Source organism: Epinephelus fuscoguttatus, linkage group LG12 (genome assembly GCF_011397635.1).
Source record: "Epinephelus fuscoguttatus linkage group LG12, E.fuscoguttatus.final_Chr_v1".
Classification (NCBI taxonomy): domain Eukaryota; kingdom Metazoa; phylum Chordata; class Actinopteri; order Perciformes; family Serranidae; genus Epinephelus; species Epinephelus fuscoguttatus.
In genome coordinates, this window is record NC_064763.1 from 37431710 (window position 1) to 37457037 (window position 25328).

Sequence of the window (25328 nt, forward strand, 5' to 3'; positions counted from 1 at the left end):
TTTTGACACCAATCTAGAATTTGGTACATCTACTGTAGTCAAACTTCATCTGAAGCCAGGCTCTGGTGTACATGGGGACATTGGGTCAGTGGCTCAGCAGTATTACCAGAGGCTCTTAAAGTTAAGAACAAAATCTTAAAATCAATACTAAAACAGATTGTGAGCCAGTGTAGAGCATCAAAAGCTGGTGCGATGTTTTTGTATTTCTTTGAAAAATAGTTATCAGTTCATTTTATTTTGGTACTCAGACCTTCTACACCTAAAATAGACAAACAGCGCACACATATATGCTGTATGCTGTAGACTCTCGCCCAGGAAAAAGCCTCCAATCAGAGGTCTCCAGCTACACAAATGCAAACAAATTAAGGTCAATGAGTACTTCAAATATGAAGACAAATGTATACAAATATAGAAAATGTAGTCACTCCCATATCGCACAATGTAGCCTGTAGTCTTTAAAAAGTAGAAAAAAACACGAGCAGCAATCTTAACATGAGAGAAAAGTCAACGATAGTAATAATGAAATTCTTGGACTCTAGAAGAGATAAAAGCTCTAACAGCTTCCTTGAGGTCGTCATTAGATAGGAAGAAGCTTATCTTAGAGATATATATCAGCTGAATAAAGTGAGAGTGAACAACCTTCTCATCTTGATCATTAAATAAAGGTTCAAGCTGAATAAAACACAGATTTTAAGTTTATCAGTTTCTTATTGGCTACCAGACTTCTGAGCTGTTGTTGTTATGGTGATGACGGTGAACCCTGGTTACACAGATGATGGTATAGTGTAGAGGTCATGGGATGATAGTGACCTGTATTTGCCTTTGGATAATGTTTAAGGAGCCCTATTAGTTCTTGTAGTCGTGACCTGCAGCTGGCATGGCGATGACAGTGAGAGCTTGTTGTCATGGTAATGCCAGTTACGTCTCGCTGGCATGGTAATGATAGTGAACTCTTGTCAGCTTGCCCCTGTGGCTATGTGTGTGTGTGTGTGTGTGTGTGTGTGTGTGGTTAGAGTGCTCAATTTGCAGTGCTCATCATTCCCCGAGGAAGGCTGCACACACGCGCGCGCACGCACACACACACACACACACACACACACACACACACATCTATGCACTCCACTAAATCTTACAAACACTTTCACTCTCTCTCTAACTCCGTCTGTGTCCCTCACTACCACACACACACACACACACACACACACTCCCAAATGTGCACACACACACACACACACACACACACACACACACACACATAGACATACACAAACACACCCCACACACACATGCAGAGCAGAGCTGCTGACTCAGCAGATTGCTGCCATCAGGTACCGGGAGCTGTGCTGCTGGCACTAAACAGCCATATCTATTCTCACTGCCACAGGAGTTAGATTAGAGAGGATAGTTTGTGTGTGTGTGTGTGTGAGAGAGAGAGAGAGAGAGAGAGAGAGAGAGAGAGAGAGAGAGAGAGAGAGCACCAGAGAGTGAAGGATGAGGTTGTCGGCTATAATGATTTGTAGTGTCCCTCACCTTGTATCTACCTCTTTTCTCTGCCTCTTTTATCTTTCTCTCTTATTTTCCACTCTCCATTTCTCATCAGCCTCCTCTTTAATTTATTTTCCCCTCCATCTGTTTTCTTTCTTTTTCTCTCATTTGTGGTGTCCTCTTTCTCTCTCCTCCTCTCTCCTCTCTCCTTCAGTCAGCCCAGCAGTTGTCATCAGTTTGTTCTCCTTTTGTCCTTCTGGCCATGCAAACTGATTTTGTGACACTGGCAGAAACTGAAAACTTGGACAAAAGTTACAGTGTTGCAGACAACACTACAACCAAACTGTGTTTAGATAGTTTTATTGATCAAAGCAGGGTGGGAAGGCTGGACATGCTACATAAAATATAACAACATATCCTCATACCGAAACAACAGAATGGGTCACTTGCCAAGTTTAAAATATTCTGATACCTGTATCAGTACCAGTACCCTCAAAGTGATACTAATACCAAAAGAGTGCTTAATTTGGTAACCAGAATAGAACCGGAATAGAGTAGCGTGTAGTATAGCTATACTTTCAAATCTTTCGGTGGCATCTTGGCACACTGAACTGCACCAAAAACACCCCGCTTGACTTCACCACACCACAGACTTTATGGGTTGTAGCTGCTGCTGCAGGAGTGTGAGCTCCATGCTGGGGACAGTTGTGAAAGTTATTTCAGCTACACGCACACAGTGACAGGGATAACGGCCTATTTCCACCAGATGCATGTTGGTTGCATGAGCGGATAGGATTCAGTTCTATTCAATGTGTGTGTTTCCACCAGCTGCGGCTGTGCTGCATTCCGGCTCCGTCACAGCTCCGGCACTCCGGAGCCCTCCGCAACAGATACGCAGGACTTTTATTTTTGCCGGACGCAGGAGCACAACGCAGCAATTCAGCATGTAGCAGATCGTGCGGGGCAGGAAGTCGTACACAGAAACACAATAAAAAATCTGGTTAATTTTCAAAACAAAATACACAGTGTTCACAGCAGATCATATTTCCTTGCACTACACCTTGAAAACTACATAATGGGCGGAGACAGGCCTGAAGTCAACAGGTCAGAGGGTTTCAGACGTCATTTCACCCTGTTAACACCATGGACGAGGAGATGTTAATCATGGCAGTGCACCGAGATGTCTTCCGGCGGAGCTGCACCACTCAGCACAGCAAACGCAGCCGGTGGGAGTTGACGGATGGCGGAACACGCAGGGGATAACCAGTGCTGCCGTTCCGCAACAGACACGCATCCAGTGGAAATCCAGCATAATGGTTAGCACTAAATGGCTAACGTTATCTGATGATTGTTAACGGCTTTAACGAGTCACGCTCTTTTGGTGTCTTAGTTTGTTGAGACTGTTTAACAGCTCTGTGATAGCGATTGCTGCTCTGTGAGACTTTGAACTGACCATTTGCCACAATGAGAGACTACGGAGACGGCAGCAACAGAACGTTTTCTGATTTGAAGGGGAGTCGGGACAGTCTGACCCCAGGCGCAAAAAGGATCCAATGCAGATATTGTTTGACTGGACATGTTTCAATACTACTTAGCGCTGAGTTATTTCAGTGGATACCTTAAAGATGTGGAGTACCAATACCCAGTGCTACTTGCTAATCACTGTCCCAAAACGACATTAAGACTGCTGGCGTACATACCAGCAGTCATAGTTTTAAAAGTTAATGCAGTCAAAACTACATGGTTAAGGAAAAAGATTGTGGTGTGGTTTAAAATAATACGTTTGATATGTTAACTAATGGTTTCATATGGGATGTAAACAGCAGTCTCCTTGGTGAAAGTCCTAAGTTTGTTTGACCCACCCACCACCCTGACCTTTTATACTACGTTAACTGACTTCCTTCTTTACTCCTGTCATAACTACAGCCACTGGAGGTTATGGCTAACCATAAATTTTAACATGAGTCATAATAAGCTGCATTCACAGATGATCTATGTGGCTGTTGTTGGGGTGAGGGCAGGCTAAAATTAAAACTGAATGTCAGTGGTGAGTCACTTTTGACTTGCTCTCCAGGTGGTCATATTGACTTAGAGCCTGATGCATATTTTCTCTTATCTCAATGCAGAACAGATGTAAAACAATAAGCAGCGCATGATGGATATCATGTCTCAGAACACTAAGCGTGCTCAAAACATTCTCAGTCTCACAGTATGCGATGTAAAAAAACGTTTTGGCAATGTTTTATTTTCTTTGGCATTTAAAATAGGTCTGACATCCAATTCCAGGCGGCACAGAAACATTTTACAACTGTAAAATCAGATTTTCAGAAGCCAGCAGATACCCTGAGCTCTCCATGCACTAGCAACACTATCCTTCCTCCCCTCATCTCCCTCTGGGCTTGTTTCCATGTGGAAAACACATCTTTCTCCTCTAACCCACCTAAAACAGAACCACAAACCTCTCTCCGCCTGTCTGTCTCTCATAGTTCTTAATCTGTCATGTTCCACGTTCTGTCTGCCAGTCCGTCTGTCTGTCTGTCATGTTTATCTGCCTGTCTGTCATGTCGGGGGCAGCTCTCGTCATGCTTTGTGACTGCTAGCATGTTACCAGCAAGGTGGACAGGCGAGCAGGCGATATCCCTGTAGTCCTGCATGCAGACAAAGAAGCATGATGCCGAAAGTACATGGAAGTGTGCATGACGATATGGCATCTAGTATCATTCTGTAGCAATTAGTTCATATATGATAACTTAAAAAAACCTCCAAGCAATTATAAACCCCGATGTATTAGTCTTTGAAGGAAACGTATTGTTACACATGAAAAATACGGGTTCAGTTATGTTATGCACACACACATACACACACACACACACACACACACACAGTATTATTGTTATGCAGGAAGTGCACTACATTTACATTCTGGCTCAAACCAAGCTGTGACAAGCTGACAGTGGTTAGTATTGGCCTCTCTGATCTGCTCTCAGCAAGTGTGTGTGTGTATGCATGTGTGATAGAGCGTGAGGAAGACAGAGAAAATAAGGACGGAGGAAGAGGAGGATGGGAAGGGACAAGAAGGTAATAGGATGAAAGAAAAAGTGGAAGACGAGAGAGGAACAGGAGTGGTGACGATGAGAGAGAATGGAGTGTGAAAAGGTGGAGAGAGGGAGGATAAGACAGTAGGGGAGGGCGAAAAAAAACTTTCTCATATTGCACTAATGAGCTCAGGTAAGAAATGGGACACAGTGGCTACACACACACACACACACACACACACACACACACACACACACACACAGACTCACACGCTGCAGTTCAGTGCACCTAGAAAGAGGGGAAATTAATCACACACTTCAAAAAGACGAATCCCCCGGTGCTGTTGCACCTTCTAAACAAGAGAGGGAAGGGGGTTTGGAGGGGAGGATAATATTGCAGGGATGGAGAGAAAGGCAACAGCAGAATGTAAAGACAAAAGAGAGGGAAAAAAGCACAGATCTGACAAAAAAAGTGTTTAAAAAGGTTTCCACTGCTGATAGTTGGATTTGCGCTGAGATTACAACCGGCAGGGGGAAAGCAGAGCCTGCAGGCGTCCTTGAAAACCCAAAGACTAGTTTTCCAAGCTGTAGAACATATAAAAGAACGAGATCAGATTAGGAAAAAATGGGGAAAAAATGTTGAAAAATGGTCCCTGAGAGATCAGAGGATAAGATGGTCCTCCTGTCAAAACAAGAAAAAAAAAAGATAGAAATTACAATTTAGGAGCTGTGTGAAGAAGCGTTCCCTCTGGGAGCTTCCTCAAAGATCCCCTGGCGTTAATGGCCTCTGCAATTTCAGCAACAGCCATGAAATAAATTGGAAAAAGGGGGAGACGTGGCTGGTAGATGTACCTGCACTCATTACCAAAACACAAAAAAAGTTTGATACAGTCATGCTCCTGACACCTTCACACTAATTTACATGTCAGATTTTGGTTTTGACATGACATTACTGTCACATTACACTCACATCTCCCAAATATTCTCTCAGTCCGTTATTCATGTCAATTGAAGCTTGCATGGCACACTTTGAAAAGCTACAGACTGTACGTTGGTCCACAACCAATCATTCCTGCTCGTCTTTCATGACGTGTGTGATGTCATGGGGCTATTCTTGTGCTATTTTAATTAGTCTATTGCTACTATTATTTCAGTCACTATGGCTGTTCATGTGCCAGCCGAAATGTTACTGTAGTAACGTAAAAAGCGCCACCACAAGGCAGGCACTATATTTGAAGCACTGCATACAAACTCTGCAAGTCCATGAATCCTCCACAACAAGTTCCTGCAAATGTTTCACAATAAAAGCCTTACTTTTAATTTTAAACAGATGCAGGAAGTGCTGAGTTTGAAATGACGGTGCAATGTGTGTTTAACTGTGTAATATATTGATTCTAATAATAATCTAATTTACTGCTGTGCTACTGTGATTGTTGAACAAATGTGAAAAGGAAAAGTCTAGGCAAAGAAATGGAGACAGGAACTGAATTTAGACCTTATTTCCTTTGGTTGAAATGCAGAGAAAATTTCCCAAAATGGTTTCTGGGTTCCTGAAATACCTGCTGTCTAAAGGAGTTTTAGTTGCTGGTCTAGCAGTCCAGCCTCTATGTGATTAGGTTCTGTCTAGACTCACAAGTCAGTCTTTAGACGCTTTGCTTAACTAAAGACTGACTTTCTCCCTGATTTTGTGTTTAGATGGGCGGATACAATTTCAGAGTTTAAAAAAACTCCCTACGTTGCAGAACCAATAGTAAATCTGCAGGGCGGTCCTTCGGTGGCTCGCTGAACTCTTGTGCTCATAAACATAGTGCGACTAGAAACACGTGCAGCGGTACAAAATGGCTGAAGTCGCTGTAAGTGCTTCATTTCCACAATCTTGTGGACTGAACACACGTTTGATAAAACAGAGTTGAATCTCTCGGCATCCATTTTCAAGCTCTCTGTGTGTTTGTGTCCTTGCAGACGAGAAAAGGGGGAGCACACGTTTCCGGGAGGGCGTGTCCTTTTCAAAAATGCAAGAGGCGGGGGGCATCGGTGGCTTAGTGGTAGAGCAGGCACCCCATGTATAAGGCTGTTGCTGCAGAGGCCCGGGTTCGAGTCCAGCCTGTGGCCCTTTGCTGCATGTCATCCCCTCTCTCTCTCTCTCTCTCTCCCCCTTCACACTTAACTGTCCTGTCCATTAAAGGCAAAAAAATGCCCAAAAAATATCTTTAAAAAAAAAAACAAAAAAACAAAACAAAAGGCGTTGCTTTGTTGTTGGCCGTTTTCTCCGGTGTGTTAAACACACTTTAGAAAGGAGGGTCCCCAGACTATCAGAAGGCAGAGATCTCTGATTGTCTGGTGGCGAGACTAGGTTTTGACTATCACAAGTGCAAAGCATATCAGACAGCAAACTAAACTGATAAAGATGTAAATATACCCTATCAACAATAGCATCTCTGTGGACAAACCAACAACTTCCATCAGCACATGAATATGTTTGAGATCCAAGACTAGCATATCATGTCAGAATTCATATAATTTTGGTCAAATTAAACCAAGTCTTATCCCTAATTTCTCTACTGTAAGATTTTCTTTTGTTGAAAGAAAATAAGTATAAATTAAGTATTTCAAACATCCTTCTTTCCTAATCTACAGTTCTTGCAAAAGATGTCTGATCAGACTTTAAATGCTGGAGACAGGAAGGATGTTTGCTTTGTTTTCTGGTGCACAGCCACAGCTAAAGTACAGATTAACACATTGCGAAGCTGCTGTACAAGCGAGAAGCTGCAAGTGGCAGGTGCTATAGCAATTAGGGGAAATGAGCTTTCTTTAATTTGTCCATAATTTTACATCTTTGTTGTTTTCATGAAAGAAACTGAGTCACTGTTTTGGGCTGTTGTATCACAGCTGAATATGCATCTGGCCTCCCTGTAAACAGGGCCGTTTTTACTTCTAGGAATGATGAAACAAGTGATAAGTAGAGTAGTACAAGTGTGATTGCAAGCGTATTAGCATATAGAAAGATAAAAATGTAATAAAGATTGGCTCTCTTTTGAAGCCATGACTAACAAGCTTTACTAACATGGCCAGAACTGCTAACTTTGCCAGGCCTTAATCTCACAAACTTGATTGTTGCGTGAAACTAAATAGCACCCCACCTCACTGTCCTTCCTGTGCTCACTGCATGTTTGTCACATTCATAACTTTCACAAGCCACTGAAGTTTTCACTCCACATATCTTTTCACGAGTAGACATTTCCGAGCATCCTCCTTAACAACCCAGGCAATAATCCGGCATGGACCTGGAAATAAAAACCCCTCCACACTTGTAACACCTCATTCCATCCCATTTCATCTTCCTGATCAGCAGCCATGCTGTCAGTTTCCACAACGTCTCCACATCGTTTATTGTTCCACTTCACTTTACATTTGATTTCTCAAATGGAGATCCAGCATGAAACTCGTCAAGCTCTTTGAAAACATGAATATCCCAAAACAAAACTGGAAACTTTTTAGGCCAGCATAAACGTAAAGGAAAAACGTATCGTCTTTCTTTTGCTTTTCTTCCTTTCCGAACATTTAGTATTGTATTTGTGGTGAACTACACTGTCACACTCTTCTTCTGTGCTCTCGTTCCTGCCCCCCCCCCCCACACACACACACACACACACACACACACACACAATGGTCATCTCAGTGTGAAATCTCTCTCTGGTCTCTCTCAACTCCATTCATGCATGTCCTGCTCCTCCATGCTAAAGCAAGCATGAGGACAGCCTACTGCTGGCTATGACAGCCACACACACAGTGCAAGCATTTACTGTACTGACCAACACACACAGACACACACAGAATTTTAAAAGAATCTATACTGTATGATACAGAGCAGCTACAATATTATATTAAAGCTTCTAGTAAACGGTAAATGCTCTTCATATCAGCCATTCTAGCGGGATAGCTGTATGGGTAGCAACACTGGTCCATCAGTTGGTTCACCACGTTGATCCAGACTGAAATATTACAACAACTATCGGATGGATTAAGATGAAATGTTATAAACCCCAGACAATGAATCCAGGCAGCTTTGGTGATCCAACGTTCTGGTCTAGATCCACCAGGAGGTTAACATTTTGTGGTCTTGAGTGAAATGTCTTGACAACTGTTGGATGGATTGCCATGACATTTGGTACAGACGTTAAAGTCCCCCTCAGGATAAAATGTAATAACTGTAATACCTTCTGCCTTTTTGTACAGCGCCATCATCTGGTCATCATTTTAATTTGTCCAGTCCATTGTTTTATGATTAAGTAACTGCCAGCTGTAGTTTGTGTTTAGTGTTTCAAAGCACTGCCGCTGCCTCACAGGGTCGTTTGCATGGCTGTAGTCTTGCTTACAGATTTTCACTGAAATATATCCAGATTTTTTAAAAGAAAGATTTAATTTTAGAACTAGAAGGGCTAGAAGGGCACTTAGAGAGCGCAGACGTCCACCAAGGCCACGTGCACTGTCTTGCAATGTTAAAGGGACAGCTCATACCCAAATAAAAAATACATATTTTTCCTCTTCTGTGTCACGCTATTTATCAGTGTGATTGTTTTTTTGTGAGTTGCTGAGTGTTGGAGATACTGGCCATAGAGATGTCTGTACTCTCTTGAACATAATGGAACTAGATGGCACTCAACTTGTGGTACTTAAAGCTCAAAAAAAAAAGTTTTGTTTTGTTTTTTAAACTCAACAGCAATGTCTCTTTCCACAAATCCTGATAACCAAGACCTTGTAGTTCGGTTGAAAGAAAATAGATCTTACATGAAACTGCTCTCAGCTCTCAACAAGGTCTGTGGATTATCTATCTATTTTGCTGTTGAGTTTTTTGAGTGTATCTTTGGCTATTTGAGCACCACAAGCCGAGTGCCTTCTAGTTCCATTATATTCAAGAAAAGACAGACATCTCTATGGCCAGTGTCTCCAACACGCTGCTGACAGACAAACCAACAAAAGGGCTGAGCCAAAAACATAACCTCTTTGGTGGAGGTAATTAAAGTTTCCACACCTTCCTCCTGTGCTGGTCACCACAGTTTACATGAAGCTGGGTCATCTTTGTGGTAGGGCAGCTGCTTCTCCTAAAAGAAGGCAATGAAATGAAGAGAGTGACGAGAAAAAGAGCTGCCTGTTATGCTGCACGTCATTATAATCATCAACAATAAGTGATACTTTTGTAATTTTAACATGAATGTTTTGCATTATGGATATGTAGCGTATACTCTAGTGTTCCCCTTATTTTGAAAAGCCACATTAATGACACAGTTCTTGAAATGTGAAAATAATGAGCCCCACACGCACTGTTTTAAGGTATTTTTTTCCACCAACACTTACTGATAAACTTGCTGTAGGTCAACTGTTTCACCCTACAGTGGCTGCTGAGCTGTGCACATACACATAAGCAAATAAAATGAGCTTTTCTAAACCCCAGTGTAGCTGTAATGAAGCCTGCAGGTGCCACCTGCTGTACCAATGCACACACACGCGCACACACACACACACACACGCACACACGCACACACACATATAGCATATAAACATGATTCACAGCAGCAGGAGAGTTAGTGAGCCGTGCAGTCAGGACTCTGTGTTTGTCTAAACAGCAGGAGTCTGTTACAACAAGACATCCCAACAATAAGAGCCTCCCATATCATAGACTGGGAGGTAGAGAGAGATCGTCACTGTGCTGTATATGTGAGAGTCAGTGGAGTGTGACTGAACGTGTCTCTGTTGTTTCCTAACATGCTGTGTGTTTGTGTTTGTGTGTGTGTGTGGTAAGTGTGCATGTGTTTGTCTGTGAAATGGAGAGCTCATCAGTAATCAGTTACTCTTCATGTTATCTGGAAACTTGTGACAGTTTTCAACATTTTATGGACTAAATGATTAATCAATTAATCATAAAAATAACTGACAGATTAATAAACAGTAAACAAGTAATCAATAGTTGCAGCCCTAATTAAATTATTGTAAATAAGTCATTTGGCAGGTTGAGTTTGAGTGTATGTCATGATCAGTTATAATTGTTTTCTGACTGTTATTTTATATGTTAATTGATCGTTAATGTTGATATTAAAATTAAAAAATTAGAATTTGTTTTTGATCCCCAGAGAGAATCTGGGTCACATTAAAGGAGCTATATGTAAGAAATCTAAAGCAAATAGTCATAAAATCATCATAATATGTCACAGAGACTAAGGAATAATGTTAATATAACGTACTGATCTCACCGACAACAGTAGTACAGCCAGAATATTAACATTTTTTTTAAAAAAAATTAGGGTCCACAAATCATGTTTATGTTTTGAATTTGTGTTTTGGCCTGTTGCGCCACCCACCGCCGTCTACCAGTCACGCAGTCAGTAGAGTCTCAGCATCCGGGTTGCCAGTAGTTACGACCTCGTTATGATTCCCAAAAACGCCAAGACAAAACTCGAGGCAAAGCGAGGGTCTATATAGGAGCTGCTTTTGAACGGTGGAGACGGTTGAAAGCGGAGAAGAATTTGAAATCGGATGTCAAAGTGGCTACTCTTCTCCTCGACAGGTAAGCTTTAGCTAAAGTTGGCTAACTAGCATCATAGCTAGACGGGGATGGACATTTCGAATACTTTCAACTGTTATTCATTTTCGATTATACATTGTAGCCCATGTGCAGGTGGGTCATCGACCCGACTGATTTTTTTTGAGAAATAAACGTTAGCAGCAGAGAAGCCGGACTTGCTCGAACGGGGGCCGGACACAACTCGCGGCAGTATTTTGAATTTGAGTGCAGTAACCGTTTTGGCCACATTCTTACATACGGCGCCTTTAAAGTTGGTCTTAGATACACATATAAAAAAATTATAAGAAATAGAAAATAAAAACATAAGTATGCCAAAATATGTGCATTTTGGTACAATGTAGTGCACAATATTTAGAGAGAAAATAGAGAAATAAATATGTGCATCATACAATAATAATAACCTAGATATAAATAAAAATGCTAAGAAATGGGATCTATGTGTTAAATATAAATGCAAGAATAGTATAATGATATAATATCATTATCTCTAATGACTAAATTATTGAAATCTGATATTTATTTTGGTTTAAACTTGTTTTAACCTACTTTCTCCCTCATCATGCCCCTGACTCCTGATTCAGAACTACAACTGTTGTAGAACTGATTCATAATTAATCGTAAATTATGTGGCATTCATCCCGTGTCAGCAGAATGGGATCACCCCCCACTGCTAACCCCATATAAATGGAAACACAGAGCAAAAAGCCCTTTTTTAATCATTGTACTTACATGTAGAGGTTTGTTAACAAATTGAACTAGATTTAAAGAAACAGTATAGTTCCTTATTAAACAGGATTCATAGTGCAACACTGTGTTAAGTGTTTACTCCACCACCAGTGTATTAGACTGTATTATACTGTCAGGTGTTGTTCTTATTTGGTCTTTGATCATGTGTACATATCAGTGTTTGTTGTGTTACCTGCCACACTCTCAGCTGGAGGGAGAGAGCGAAGTCTCCTGGAGTGAGAGGACAGCTCGCAGCAGGGAGGCGCTCTGCAGGGCTCTGTTACTTGTCATACAATGTGTGTGTCAGCATGCTCATAGATCTGAACACACAGCTGATGTGTTTGTGTGTACATATACAGTGTATATATGCAGTAGAGCGTGGTCTCTGTCGTAGAGGCAGTATCAGGGGAATGTTGAGGCAGTGTTGACGTGTAGAGAGGAAAGTTTTTGGCTCATGATGTCAGAGTGTATGTAGTTATCTCCTTTGAGATGCATCAAAAATGAGGCAACATTTCGTGCAATAGTGGATGTGCCAAGAATAGTGCTGGAGCTAACCTTGCTTGCAAGACTTTTAAATGTTCACTCATAAATGTACAGTTACTCCTCCATTATATTGAAGACCAGAGGTGCCATGCAGAAGGCACTACAGAGTCACTGCTCCAACATCTTCTTTTGTGCATGAATGGCCAACATAGGTTTAGGGTTAGGGTTCACCGCCTGTCGGTTTAGCATGCTCTTTACAGTGCTTCAGTTATGTTTTGGTATTTTCAAAGCAGTGCTTGTATGGATGGAAATTTTTTTGAGAATAGAGGAAAAACCTTGTTTTCAAAAATACCCATGTACAATGTGGACTAGGCCTCAGAGAGACACAAGAACATGCAATGCAGTGCATCCACAAAAACAGATACCCGGGAACCTTATAAGCAGTCTTTGTTTCCTTGTGTTAACTCTGAGGTTAACTGAGGCGTCGTTCATCAAGGCCACATGGGGCTTGAATCATTCAGCCTTACCCTCAAACTTTAACTAGAATACTAAACACAAGCATTAACATGCACCCCGAGCCTTTAGGTTTTATCTGGGTAGAGCAGAAGGGTAAATGTGCCACTGAAGATGAACTACGGCTCAATCCCCGAACCTCATCAGGAGGTGAGTCACATTTGGCCAATAACACCTTCCCCTCTCTGCAATCACAAATTGGCTCAGGGCCTTTGCCAGCTTTTCAGAATTACTGTGTGCTCAGCTAAGATGATGTCCTGTGAAAACATTTTTCAATTAGACTTAAAGTTGTCACCAGCTCTTTGTGCTTTGTGTTACAAAACATAAGGAGTAAGTTCAGAGGGGTTATACAATGAGCATGTATTTAATGTCTTGAAACTATACTTCTCCAGGCCTTGAATTCAAGTTCACCAGAGTTTTTGCTCCACAGTTTTCCCATCTTTCTTTCTCTACTTCTCACTACTCTTCCAGCTATCTGTCTAATTAGCTTCTGTATGTTTACATCCTAACGTCAGACACATTTTACTTTCTTGCAAAACAATAATTTGATTTGGACGTGCTTACATCAGTTGTGTTTTAGCAAATAATGTTTCCTAAAATGCCGAATCTGTAAAACTTTGGGTTTGTTTTGCACTACATATTTCCAGCTTTAATATTTGCTGTATGCTCCTTTCCCACTCAAATTCCACCCGAAGGGAAGAAGCCTCGGTGACACTTTCCGCCTAAAATCAAGCTTAAATTGACTAATTCAACTAAACCCCTAACCTGAGCCCATCTTCTGTGTCTCCCCTGCAGAGAAAACCCAGAAGGGAGAAAAGAGGAAGCAGAATGGAGTGAAGGAGAAAGGGAAGGAGAGGAGGAAGAGTAGTCCTGAGAAGAAAAAGGAGAGATTGAAGCCAGAGAACGGCTCCCTGCTAAAAGAGCTAGGTACATCATGTGTTTGTGTGCGTGTGTGCGTGGGTGGGTGTACGCCCTGCAGTGTTTTGCAGCATTTCCAAACTGATAAGATGCAACTCATTGGCTGAACATATGCCACACGTGTGTGTGTGTGTGTGTGTGTGTGTGTGTGTGTGTGTGTGTGTGTGTGTGTGTGTGTGTGTGTGTTTGTGTGTCCATAGGAAAGATCCTGCTGACACAAGGTTGCAGCACATTCGGTAGCCTCCATCGGTAATTTAGTTGAGGCGGCGTTTTAAATTCAGTAACAGCCAATAAGTAATATAAGTTGGATATCTCAGGATGACATTATTTCATTTTCGACATGATACAGACTTTATGTGCAGAAGCTTTGTGTTAAATAAATTCTTGATGCATCAAGAGTGCTGCAGCCTTCAACAAAAACATGTCATAGTCTGCTGTGGTCAGCATCCTTTCCATGCTGGTGTCTTACCTTTTTTCCTATACTGCAGACTTATGTCTCCATCATCGGTGTTGTCATACATTTTCCAAGTGTCAGTTGCAATGGTAAAATCTTTAATAGGACTTGACTGCGGCTCAGCTCAGCAAGTGTGATGTGATGCATCAGTCTGTTGGAGGTTGGCAGAGTAACGTCACTCACAGAGAAAAGTGAAGGAGAGAGATGCAGCGAGACTAGATATTATAAGAATGCCAATCCTATACATCATACAGACCACCTCTTAGGTCTCCTGTAATGAATAAATCACCTTGTATAAGGCTGTAGAACTGTGGAACGTCCTCCTAAGAGGTACAACTTGAGCTGCAATCATACTATGAAGTATGGGAGCAGAGCATTAGTCCTCCCATGGAGAGATAACCTCACTGAGCACCAAACCATCCTACAACAGTAAAAGTGGAAGCTTGGTGCTCCACATAGTCAAAAATTGACTTACCAGGGCGATTATAGAATTTTTTAAAATAGATTTATTGTTTTAAAGCTATAGTGCATAACTTCTACAGGTCCGTAAATGTCCGTTTCACCCAAGCCACTACTAGAGGAGATGACACAATGCTGATTGAGCTGATCAGCTCCTCTAACATCTCACGGTATTTTTCAATATATATCATTTTTAGTATGCGTGTCGACCGGCAACATTCCCGCGCTGGTGCACAGGAAATCCTTCCTCACAACAAGAAGGGAGGGGGAGGAAGAGCGGAGAGTGTCATAGCTAGGGCTGCAACTAACGATTATTTTCATTGTCAACTAATCTGTCGATTATTTCTTCGATTAGTCAACTAATCGTTTTATCGAAAAATGTGTCAAAATGTTGAAAAATGGCGGTCTGTCTCCCCCAATCTAATCTCATCTAATGTCTTGTTTCGTACTCACGCCAAAGGGTTTTAGTTCACCGTCATGGGAGAGTGTGTAAAGCTGCCAATATTTGACCGTAAGAAGCTGCAGTAAGAGTATTTTGGGGTACTTTTATAGTACTTTTCTATGAAAAATGACTCAAACCGATTAGTCGACTACTAAAATAGTCACAGATTATTTTAACAGTCGATTAGTCATCGATTAGTCGACTAATCATTGCAGCCCTAGTCATAGCAAGAGGTAGAGCGCAGGTAGAAAGAGAAAGCAACATAGTGGAGAAGCGGCCGAGACACGGTTCAGAAGTGGATCCTACCACAAAGGCAAATGTTACTCTGTGTATGATGTGTGGCGACTGGCGAGTGTTACTCTGTGTACACGGTGTGTGGCGAGTGTTATCTGTGTACATGGAAGTGCCGCCGGCTTATTAGCTGTAATAACGCATTATCCACTGGGAGGTGACAGAAGTTACGCACTATAGCTTTTAGTCATTTACAGAGTTAAACATGAGAAACACAAGGTGGTTCCCACTTGTCCAATATGATGAGCCCAGGTTTTTAACCACGATCAGCAGCACTGTAGCCTGCTAGGTAGGTCAGAAGGTCGGTCGGTCAGTTGGTCGATTGGTCGGTCGATCGATTGAGGCTGAAATTTGGCACAGACGTTAAGTGTGTCTGTGTGTGTGGCGGTGTGTTCTTTTGTTCATGTCAATTGGCTTACAGGGGGCGTGGCAATGGGGGTATGCATGGTTATTTCTGATCGATGATGATGAGTTGAATGTAAACTGAATCCCGTTGAGGAATTTCAGGATGTCATCTTGGTCAGGACGTTAAATCCATTTGTCTTATAGACATAACTATTTAACTTTATGAAAAAGTAATGAACAACCTAAAATAAGAATAATCTGGAGCATCCCTAATTTTAAAAAATGTTTTATGTACAACACGGTGCTCTTGCTGAGCGCTTTAGTGTCTTTTGTTGCTGGTGGAGTACGAGTAAAGACGCCACGAAGTAAGCTGAGGAAAAAGAGGCTCTGTTATCTTCTCATTTTCAGTTACACACATCTTGCAAAGCCTGCTGTCTGTCACAGTGAATAAAAGACCGGCGGACCCAGCAGGACGTTCCCACCACCACTCACATGTAAACACAGATACTATGGGGGATATAATAAAAGCACGATGCTGCCTGATCATGTACGATACGTCAGTGTAGTCTCGCAGTGGTGCTATCAGTTGGAGAAACCTGACTATGACCTGTAAATTAAAAACCTGCTGTGTTTACTGTGGAACTCCTGATGACCCCCCGTGTTAAATCCAGCTAACGCTTTTCAGTTCAACTCACCTCGCCTAATCAGTGTCATTGTAAACATCATCTCCCTGTGTTTTTGAAAAATAATTTGACACCCACAAGCCAGACCATTATTTGTGTTAAGAAGAGTGAAAGTTGGTAATGAGAGGTGGAAAAAAACAGGCAAGGAAATGATGGTAAAACCGCAAAGAGATGGAGAAACTCTGTCAGTGTTAATCTTTGTCATTAATGAGCGACTGGGAGAGAGGCACTGTTAGAATAAGGGAGAGAGGCCTGTCACTGCCAATTCTCATCATTAGTGAGACGAGGATGGATAATAATGGCTGTCTGTCCTGCTAGAAGGTGATCCATTCCCCACCACCGATCATTACCGCTACATATGACGCTCAGAAGACAGATATTAAATGGAAATTGAGCATGTAGATTATATGTATGTGGATATTTGTTCGGAACATTGACAATTTACAGGCATTTAGCTGACACTTGTATCCAAGGCGGCTCGAAGTGAACGAGGAGATAAAGGCTTAGTGTCTCGCTTGAGGACACAAGATAGACTGTTGATGGACACGCACACTGGCGGCTGTGGTGATTGAATCTGTAGCTTTTAAGTTGTCAACACGAGACAAGCCACCTGCCTGACTATTGGGGTGCGAATTAGCATTTCAATGCACAGACATCTTCATAAAAGTCAAAAAGATACTCTGAAGCAGTTTGTCCATCACTGAGCAGTGAGAGGTTTATTTTTTATTTTCCACTGAGCAGAAGTAATGCAGGTTCATGTTAGCGAGGGCAGAAATGTGTTGACTGATGTGGTGAATCAGGGGTGCAGATACCAAAGCCTCTCTATTCAGAAACATGGGAGTTTCTGATTTTAAATTGAATATCCCACCCTCTGTTCATGTCCATCTATTTACCTCTCTATCTGCATTCATTGAGGCAGACAGGCCCGCTTTGAAAGTTGGCACTCTGGGATGTGTCGGCAGCTCCCGTAAAGTCATATTTCCTGACATCCTGAAAACATCCTCAGTTTATTTTTTCAGATGCAGCTGCTTCATGGGACAGCGGCGCTGTGACAGTTTGATGAGAGCTGGTGCTGTCGGCTCATGGCAGAACCAGAGCGCGCTGTCAGGATCAAACATGGTGTTTCCTCTCTTTCAGGTTACATCTTTCAGGGTACCGCTTTTATTTTAGAAATGTTTCCCTCCAAAATTACATAACCATTCAAAGTCATTTGAAAAAGGTAAAAACCACACATGTTAAATGATTTATAGCATGAAGATCAAGTAAAGGGTTGTGCTTTTAGGGGGAAACCGCATGGTCAACAAAATACAGACTGGAACCTTGATGAGTATCAGCTGGGTTTTCTGTTAAATAGCATCTGAAAAATGCTTTTTGTACAAATAGTCCGCACACTGTGGCTCCCTTAAGTGCAATTTGTTAGCACATCTACAACTGACATTTCGAGCTAATGCTCTGATGTAGTCTGAAGAAGAGCATTAGCTCAAAATGTCACTTGTGGATGTGCTAATAAATTGCTCTTAAGGGAGCTACAGTGTGTGGTCCTTTCTTCATGTTTTATTGCTCCCTTTTATTGGTCCAGCACCTGCCTTAAACAGGTTTTAGATGTGTGTGAGTACTATACATATTTTGTCCTCATATTGACAAGTCCCCCCCAGCATTACCAAGCTGTAATTTGAAACATTTAATAAATGGTTTATAACACTATAATATCTGATTATAGCGATTTTGCCTTTATTTGACAGATGACAGAGTAGACTGGAGACAAAGGGAGAGAGAGGGGTATCAACGTCCCAAATTGAACCTTGTATGTTGCGGTAATGTGGTATTACTGTAGCTAGTGCTGTTCTGGTAAAGGAATTTCCCCTGCAGTGATCAAGGTTGGCTTCACAGCTCAATGTGCAGCATTACAGCTATTTTTGTTGATTTAATATATTGGGAGTGAGTTACTGCCCCAAACGAGGGGGTTCAGGTATCTTGGGGTCTTGTTCGCAAGTGAGGGTAGAATGGAGCGTGACATGGATCAGCAGTTTGGCACGGCGTCTGCAGTGATGCGGGCGCTGTGCAGGATCTTCGTGGTGAAGAGGGAGCTGAGCTGGAAGGCAAAGCTGTCGATTTACTGGTCCATCTATGCCCCATCCCTCGCCTGTGGTCATGAGCTCTGGGTAATGACCGAAAGAACGAGGTCGCAGATACAAGCCGCCAAAATGAGTTTTCTCCATGGGGTGTCTGGGCTCAGTCTTAGAGATAGGGCAGGAGCTCGGACATCCAGAGGGAGCTCGGAGTAGAGCCGCTGCTCCTTCGTGTTGAAAGGGGCCAGTTGAAGTGGTACGGCCGTCTGATCAGGTGCCTCCCGCTGGAGGTGTTCCGGGCACGTCCCACTGGGGCAGACGCAGAACACACTGGAGGGATTATATATCTCGTCAGGCCTGGGAACACCTCGGGGATCCCAGGGGGAGCTGGAAAGCGTTGCTTGGGGGGAGGGACATCTGACATAATTTGTTCGGCCTGTTGCCCTTGAGACCTGGCTTTGGATAAGAATTTGAAAATGGATGGATGGACTTATTTTATCCTGATTTTAGTGCTTTGTAAATAAGCTTTATTGTTAGGCTGTGATTAGGTATATTGTTGCTTTTTAAGTGACAAACATGACACAGTTTTAAGTTGTGTCATCTTGTTCATTGTTAAATGCATAACACAGAAGGACAATGAGGCAAAATAAGGGGCGCTCCAGCAGATACCCTTTGGTTGCGTCTGGTTGCTATGATACAGAATATCCGGGGAAGTAAAAATTTTGGCACAAGGTAGAGTACCTGCTCTGGAAGTTAGGTGAGGTAAGGGTGCAGCACGTAGGGAGAGAGGACGGACCCGACAGTCTGTATTGGTTCAGTATTAATTTCCAGATGTTCAGTGATGTGAGGGTTGTGATTGGCTGTTTGCTCCAACCCTCCTCCACTGTGGTTGGACGACTGGGTAAAGTAACAGCGACAAGTGGCTGCAGCGTTTTACCCAAAGTTGAATATTTTTTATCTCTCAAAGGCCATGCAGAACAGCTTCAGAGCAGCCCTCAGTGTAGAATAGATGCTTAGTGGCTTGTCACACGTGAACACAGCAGTTGCGGCAGTTGCTTGCCATCCTTGCAGTTGGCTTATCAGTGGTGCAGTATTGCAATATTGTGGTTATCATGACAGCCCTAGCTGTAACAGCTACCAAGGTGCAACTATAGGAACTTCTATCAACTTTAAGATAAAAAAAATATATATATAAAAAAAATGTCATTTAAGTTTTTGTTATTGCGTATGAAAATAAATAATTAACATGCAAACAAGAAAGGGAGAAAAAAACCTAATTTGTGATATACAGCATGTTTGTGTGGGCGAATAAAATGGAAAACAAAGTCCTCTATATCTTCAGGCTTCCTCTGAAAAGAAGCTCCTCCGCTGTGAATAGCTTCTATATGTAGGACATCAGGTGGGCGGATTTGTAGTCTTACATAACCCTTGTTTATATGTATCCAGATCTAATAAGTTATGAATATTCCTGCAGTGACATTCTGTAAAAAGCTGTGGGCTGCACACACAATTACTGTACATGATTAATATCTAAGAGCCTAAATGAAAATGAGTTCTGATGACTAACAGTGCTCTCTAATGTTTTTTAATCCTCCCTTTCATGTGCATGAGTAAAAGCAGTTAATCTACATGATAAATATTATATTTATAGTCATTTACTCCTTAATTAATCCGTAAAGGTATACTCACTTGTCCTTTCCACTTCTCCAAAGAGAGGTCAGGGGTCAAGTCATCAGACTGCAGCTAAATGACAGTGAGGAGTTGTGATATGCAGGACAGACACATCAACATGCAGCAAATAAGACAACATTAAAAAGAATTAAAGCCACATGAACAGGACATATTGGCACACAGACAGCAGCACTAAAGCAACACGTGAGGAGCTCGGTTCCTTCCTGTGATCTCAGAAAACGAACATGACAGAACGTTGCTCAAAGCTACAGAAACCACCCAACAAAGACTTCACGCTGTCATCAAAAGGATGAAACCCAGAGCTGCTGTGTTGATAACGAAATGGGCTGTGACTTTGTGGGATTATAGCATTTTGGTAGGAATTATACAGTTTAACCTCACTCGCTCTATTGTTAACATTTGTTTGACATGAAATGCATCTATACATCTGCGAAGATTCAGTCTGGAGTTTTGGCTTTGTGTGGTAGCTGCGGGCTTGGGTTTTTGAGAAATTGGCTTGTTAGTGACAGGTTTGCTCAGTGTGATCTCCTGCATGAATGTGAAATAGTGTTGCAGGAGTTGGACCTGCATATTGGTGGATTTTACTCTTGAGTAATGAGAGTTAGTTTTTGTAATTTTGATATTGAAGTAGATTTGTTATTCAGAAAAGGAGGCTCTGTTTCCATGCTGTTGCTCTGTCTAGTGTGTTCACTTGCTTATAAAGCTGATCTGCAATATGAAACTTTTAATAGTAGTTAAAGTAATTTTGGTATTTTCCAACCTGGCCCTATTTTACCATGTTTTTGTGCCGTAGAGACTAATGGGAGCAGCAGTTTCTGATCTTGGCACAAGTACTGAACGAAAGGGCTGCAGTGGCGAACCCAGCTGCAGTGTTATCCCTGCATACGATTGAGCACTGTCACTTTACATCCAGTTCAAGTGCTTGTTTTTGCCACTGATGGGCTCAGACTTTTGTAGCAAGTGTCTGACAACATCGTGGAAAGGATCCCTACAGAGACAGGCCAGAACCAAGCCAGAGTTGTGATGGTTTAAATGGTGGGAGGACGAACCATGACTGCTTCTTTTAATTTTGTTTTGCTTCTGTCAACTTTGAATAGTGTTTGAATTTCTGATTATTTAAATCGAGTTTGGTGGGTTTGACATAGTGATTTCCATCTGTATCTGGTTTCAAAAAAAGGATCTTGTTCTTTAACAAAAAGGTCTAACTCTGTAGGGATCCTCTCCATAGTGTTGCTAGACACTTATGATAATAATCCGAGTCTGTCAGTGGCAAAAACAAGCACTTTTTCTGGACGTGTTTTGAGGGTGTGTTGCGCAAGTATGCCCCGAGTAGTTACATTGCAGCGCTCTCAATCAGTACCACAGAATAGGATCCAGGTTGAAATGTACCAAAGTTACCATTTCAGGTAACAGCGCTTATGAAGATCACATCTAACCAAACAAAACAACAACAAAAAAAGCTGAGAAAAGTGTGGAGGAGCCAACAGCAAGATCTTAGGAAGTAGTTACAGTCGTCTACCTGTGTGAATAATGAAATGAAAGTTCACAAAAAAGGAAAGGAAAACAAAATGCTATAGGCCATCTATAATATTGCTGAAGAAGAAAACAGCTCCATCCTTATTTGGGTGGTTCACATGCAAGGAGGCGCTGTATTATGGTTTATGGTTTTAAAATTCTGCCCTCATTTTTATAATGCCTACATCTTTGTGTGTTTTACCTCAGCGGGCATGTGCAATATTTATGTTTCTTTTTGTTGTTGTTTTTGTTGTATGTATTTTATTACTGTGTCTTTGGTGCACCACTGTATTGTCTTGCGGCTACATATTGTTTAATGTTGATCACAGCTGTGTGTGGCACTGTTTCCCCAGCAAAATGTCCCCAGGGGACAATAAAGTATATCTTATCTTGTTTTATCTTATCTTAAATGTATGTTGTAGAAACAAAAGTTAGTCTACGTGCTCCGAGGTATAGTGACAAACAATTTATCTCATGCAGTGAAAAGATACCCTCTCTGCCCGTTGTTATCCACAATGCTGTACAGGCGCAGGTCTTTTGAAATGAAATAGGCTCTGATCTCAGTTAATGTTTTCACCTGATCACAGTTGGCTGGGTGTTTTGAAGTGATTCAGTCTGCGTAGGCTGGCCAGCTTGTTCACTGCTGCTGTGGTTTGGTTCTCCACTTTGCTAATGTTAGTTTTGGACTCACAAAATGCTCCACCTGCTTATTGCAGAGCTCGTTATTTGGTTATTATATCCTGAATGCAGACAGACAATTTCCCTTACTGAAGATGAACTGTAGATAACTCCTGTGTGTGTATGTGCTCTAGACCGTGCAGGTGCTGCACATACAAGAGACATACAAGAGATGATTTGTTTGGGTTTGTGAATCGATTCAGATTCACAAAATTGGTATTCTCATATGAACTGATTTTTTCTCCCCACAAACTTATTGCTATGATCTGCACAATCAGCTACAGTCCAGCAGAGGTAGCAACTCTTTATTATCCCATAAGGGCAGTTTGCTGTACAGTCAGTAGTAACCACATAATCAACATACAAAAAATAAATATAACAAACACAGATACAATATTGAGCTCACCCAAAACACGGCAAAAATTATAAACAACTCCATAACTAGAGCCGAATGGAAGCTAAAACTTAAAGCTAATACTCTTTAGTTTTAATGTAAGACCAGTCTGTAAAAAGAGCCACCTGCAGATGTTATCACATTTGTCAAACATTCAACATACTTTGGTATTAAGTTTAGCTCCATGTAAAGTGAATAAATATGATGTTTGCTAGCTAATTCTCCGCTCGTCTCCCTTAACAACACAGTTTACACACTTTATAACTGCTGATTTATTAAATCAGAGTTCCTATGAGTTAAACATAACGCTGAATGTAGCAGCAGACTTTAGTTATATAAGGTAGTAGTAAGCTAAATAACTTTAGGCAGTCATTTTATTATATGAAAGAAGTTTGGTAAGTCAGGAACACATTCTCAGCCAAGATGACTGAACACATAAATCGAGGTGTGCTGCTGAGTTTATTTTATAATGTAGGTTGAGAATTTAGTTAGGCAGTGAAAAGCAGGGATATCATGTGCTAACACTGAGTGACAGACCTGTCATTCTAACCTTTGGTTACAGGAACAATCCATTTTTGTCCTGGGTGCATGTTCAACACTGTTGAAGTCACAAATTTAGTTTCGTCTTGTTGTTTGTAATGTTACAGACGTGGACAGAGCAACAGATACCAGAGCTCCACAAGGACATTTTTAAAATGCCAATTTAACATTAGTTAAGTATTTGATAAAAGAAAGCAGTATTTGTTAAATTAAAAGGTGAATTATTTTCAAACAGAACCACTGTCGGCAGCTAACCACCTATATTAGCCACTGAGACTAACCATAGACAGTCAGTGTAACTAACTACTACTTCTTTCTCATCAAAGTTTTACTCAGAATCATTCTACCATAGCGTCCTCAGGAATAAAGTGGATATAGAATCCGGCATGTCCATCATATGTGCATTTACTGTATCTTACAGTACAGTAAAGATCCAATCTGACAGAAATGTTTTGAGCTCTTCACCCACACACACACACACACACACACACACACACACTGCACAGTGACTATCACCGATGACGCAGGACTGTCTCTCATTTCCTTATTTAACCACAGCTGAGCGTCACAGAGCTAACAGTATTTTCCTGTCAAAGTGAATGTGATCAATAAACGGAGAGACGATAACACAGGACAGGAGAGTTGTTTGGCTCTGCCTCACTTGCTTCCTGTTCTGATATTATCTTCCTCTCCTTTTTCTATTTATCTCTGTCAGTATAACCCTTTCTCTCTCTGGCTCTGTTACAACACTCCCTCTCTCTGTTTATCTTTCCGTCTTTCGTCTTCTCTGTCTCAGTCTTTCCATCTGACCAATGAGGGATAAGGACTGCAACTTGATGTTGAATAGATGCTGTGGGATCATCTCTCACATTGTGTTTCCATGACAAACAAGCCCCCGTCTGTGTATGTTGTGTGCTTTTGTTGCATCATTTGTCTGCGTGTGTGTGTGTGTGTGTGTATGTACATGCGTGTGTGTATGTATGCTTTCCTTTGTCTGTGTTATATATATATATATACATATATATATATATATATATATATATTGTCCCTGTCTCAGCGTGTCATCTGTGTGTTTGTTTTTGCATGCCGTATGTGTTCATATCTCACAGTCTCAGTGTGTGTGTTTGTGTGTCAGGCCATCTGTTCTCTGTCGGGTCTGGTCCTGACTCCCAGGGCTTTGTCTTCCTCTTAGTGTTCTGGGATCAAGAAGACAGACATGTACCAGAACTCCTTAGATGTACTGTCCCCTATCCGCATCGTTTATTAGTCGGGCCCATATGCCAGAGGTGATCTGAAAAAAGAGAGATTGTATTGAAATCTTCCTGGTGTCACCCTCACAGGCAGCGAGGAGTTTCACTCTTAAAACTGAGATCCATGACGAATTTCAGTTTCAGTACGATCTAATCTGCATGTCTGAGTGTTGTTAGAAATTACACTTCACATTTACTGGAAAACAACCACAGAGAAGTAATGAAACCTAAATGTAAATAATTCTGAAAGTGCTGGGTCCCAATACCTGCTCAAGTTTCTATAGTAGCAGCCCAGATGCCAGAAGAAACTGTTGGTATTTTAAGTTTCTGCAAACATTACATTTGTATGTTTTTTAATGCATATCATATCAACATTTCTAAAGTGCAGCAGACCGCTGTTCGAGACCAGCAAAAAGTGAATATTTTTAATGACACATTGCAACATTTCTAGCTGTATTTATGATGACCAACTCACATATTTTAAGCCAAAACATTATGTTTTCCTAACTCTGACAACATGTTTTTTGTGCTTAAACCTAACCACACGTTAACCACAGTGTTGTCACAACATATATCAAATTGTTTAAGACACAGTACCAAACTCTGGGCTGTTGTATCACAGCCTGAGTTAGAGATGATCATTCAGGCTTTTCCATCATCCAGACTGGACTACTACAATTTCCCTTTTCACCTGCCTTAGCGAGTCGTCCGTGGACCATCTGCAAATGGTCAAGAATGCTGCTGCAAGGCTGTTGGCCAGGTCAACAGGACAACTC

At 41.5% G+C, this 25328-nt stretch overlaps 1 protein-coding gene across 2 annotated transcripts in view; it reads left to right on the forward strand.

Annotated features, from left to right (window-relative positions):
• jade2 (jade family PHD finger 2) overlaps window positions 1–25328 on the forward strand; it is a 259041-nt gene that overhangs the window by 208571 nt on the left and 25142 nt on the right. Inside the window, exon 12 of one of the 2 annotated variants that reach the window (XM_049592610.1) lies at window positions 13618–13749. The exons of the other annotated variant lie outside the window; for it this stretch is intronic. Coding sequence (XP_049448567.1) covers window positions 13618–13749 — 132 coding nt within the window. The remainder of the gene's footprint in view (window positions 1–13617; window positions 13750–25328) is intronic. 2 annotated transcript variants of the gene reach the window in all.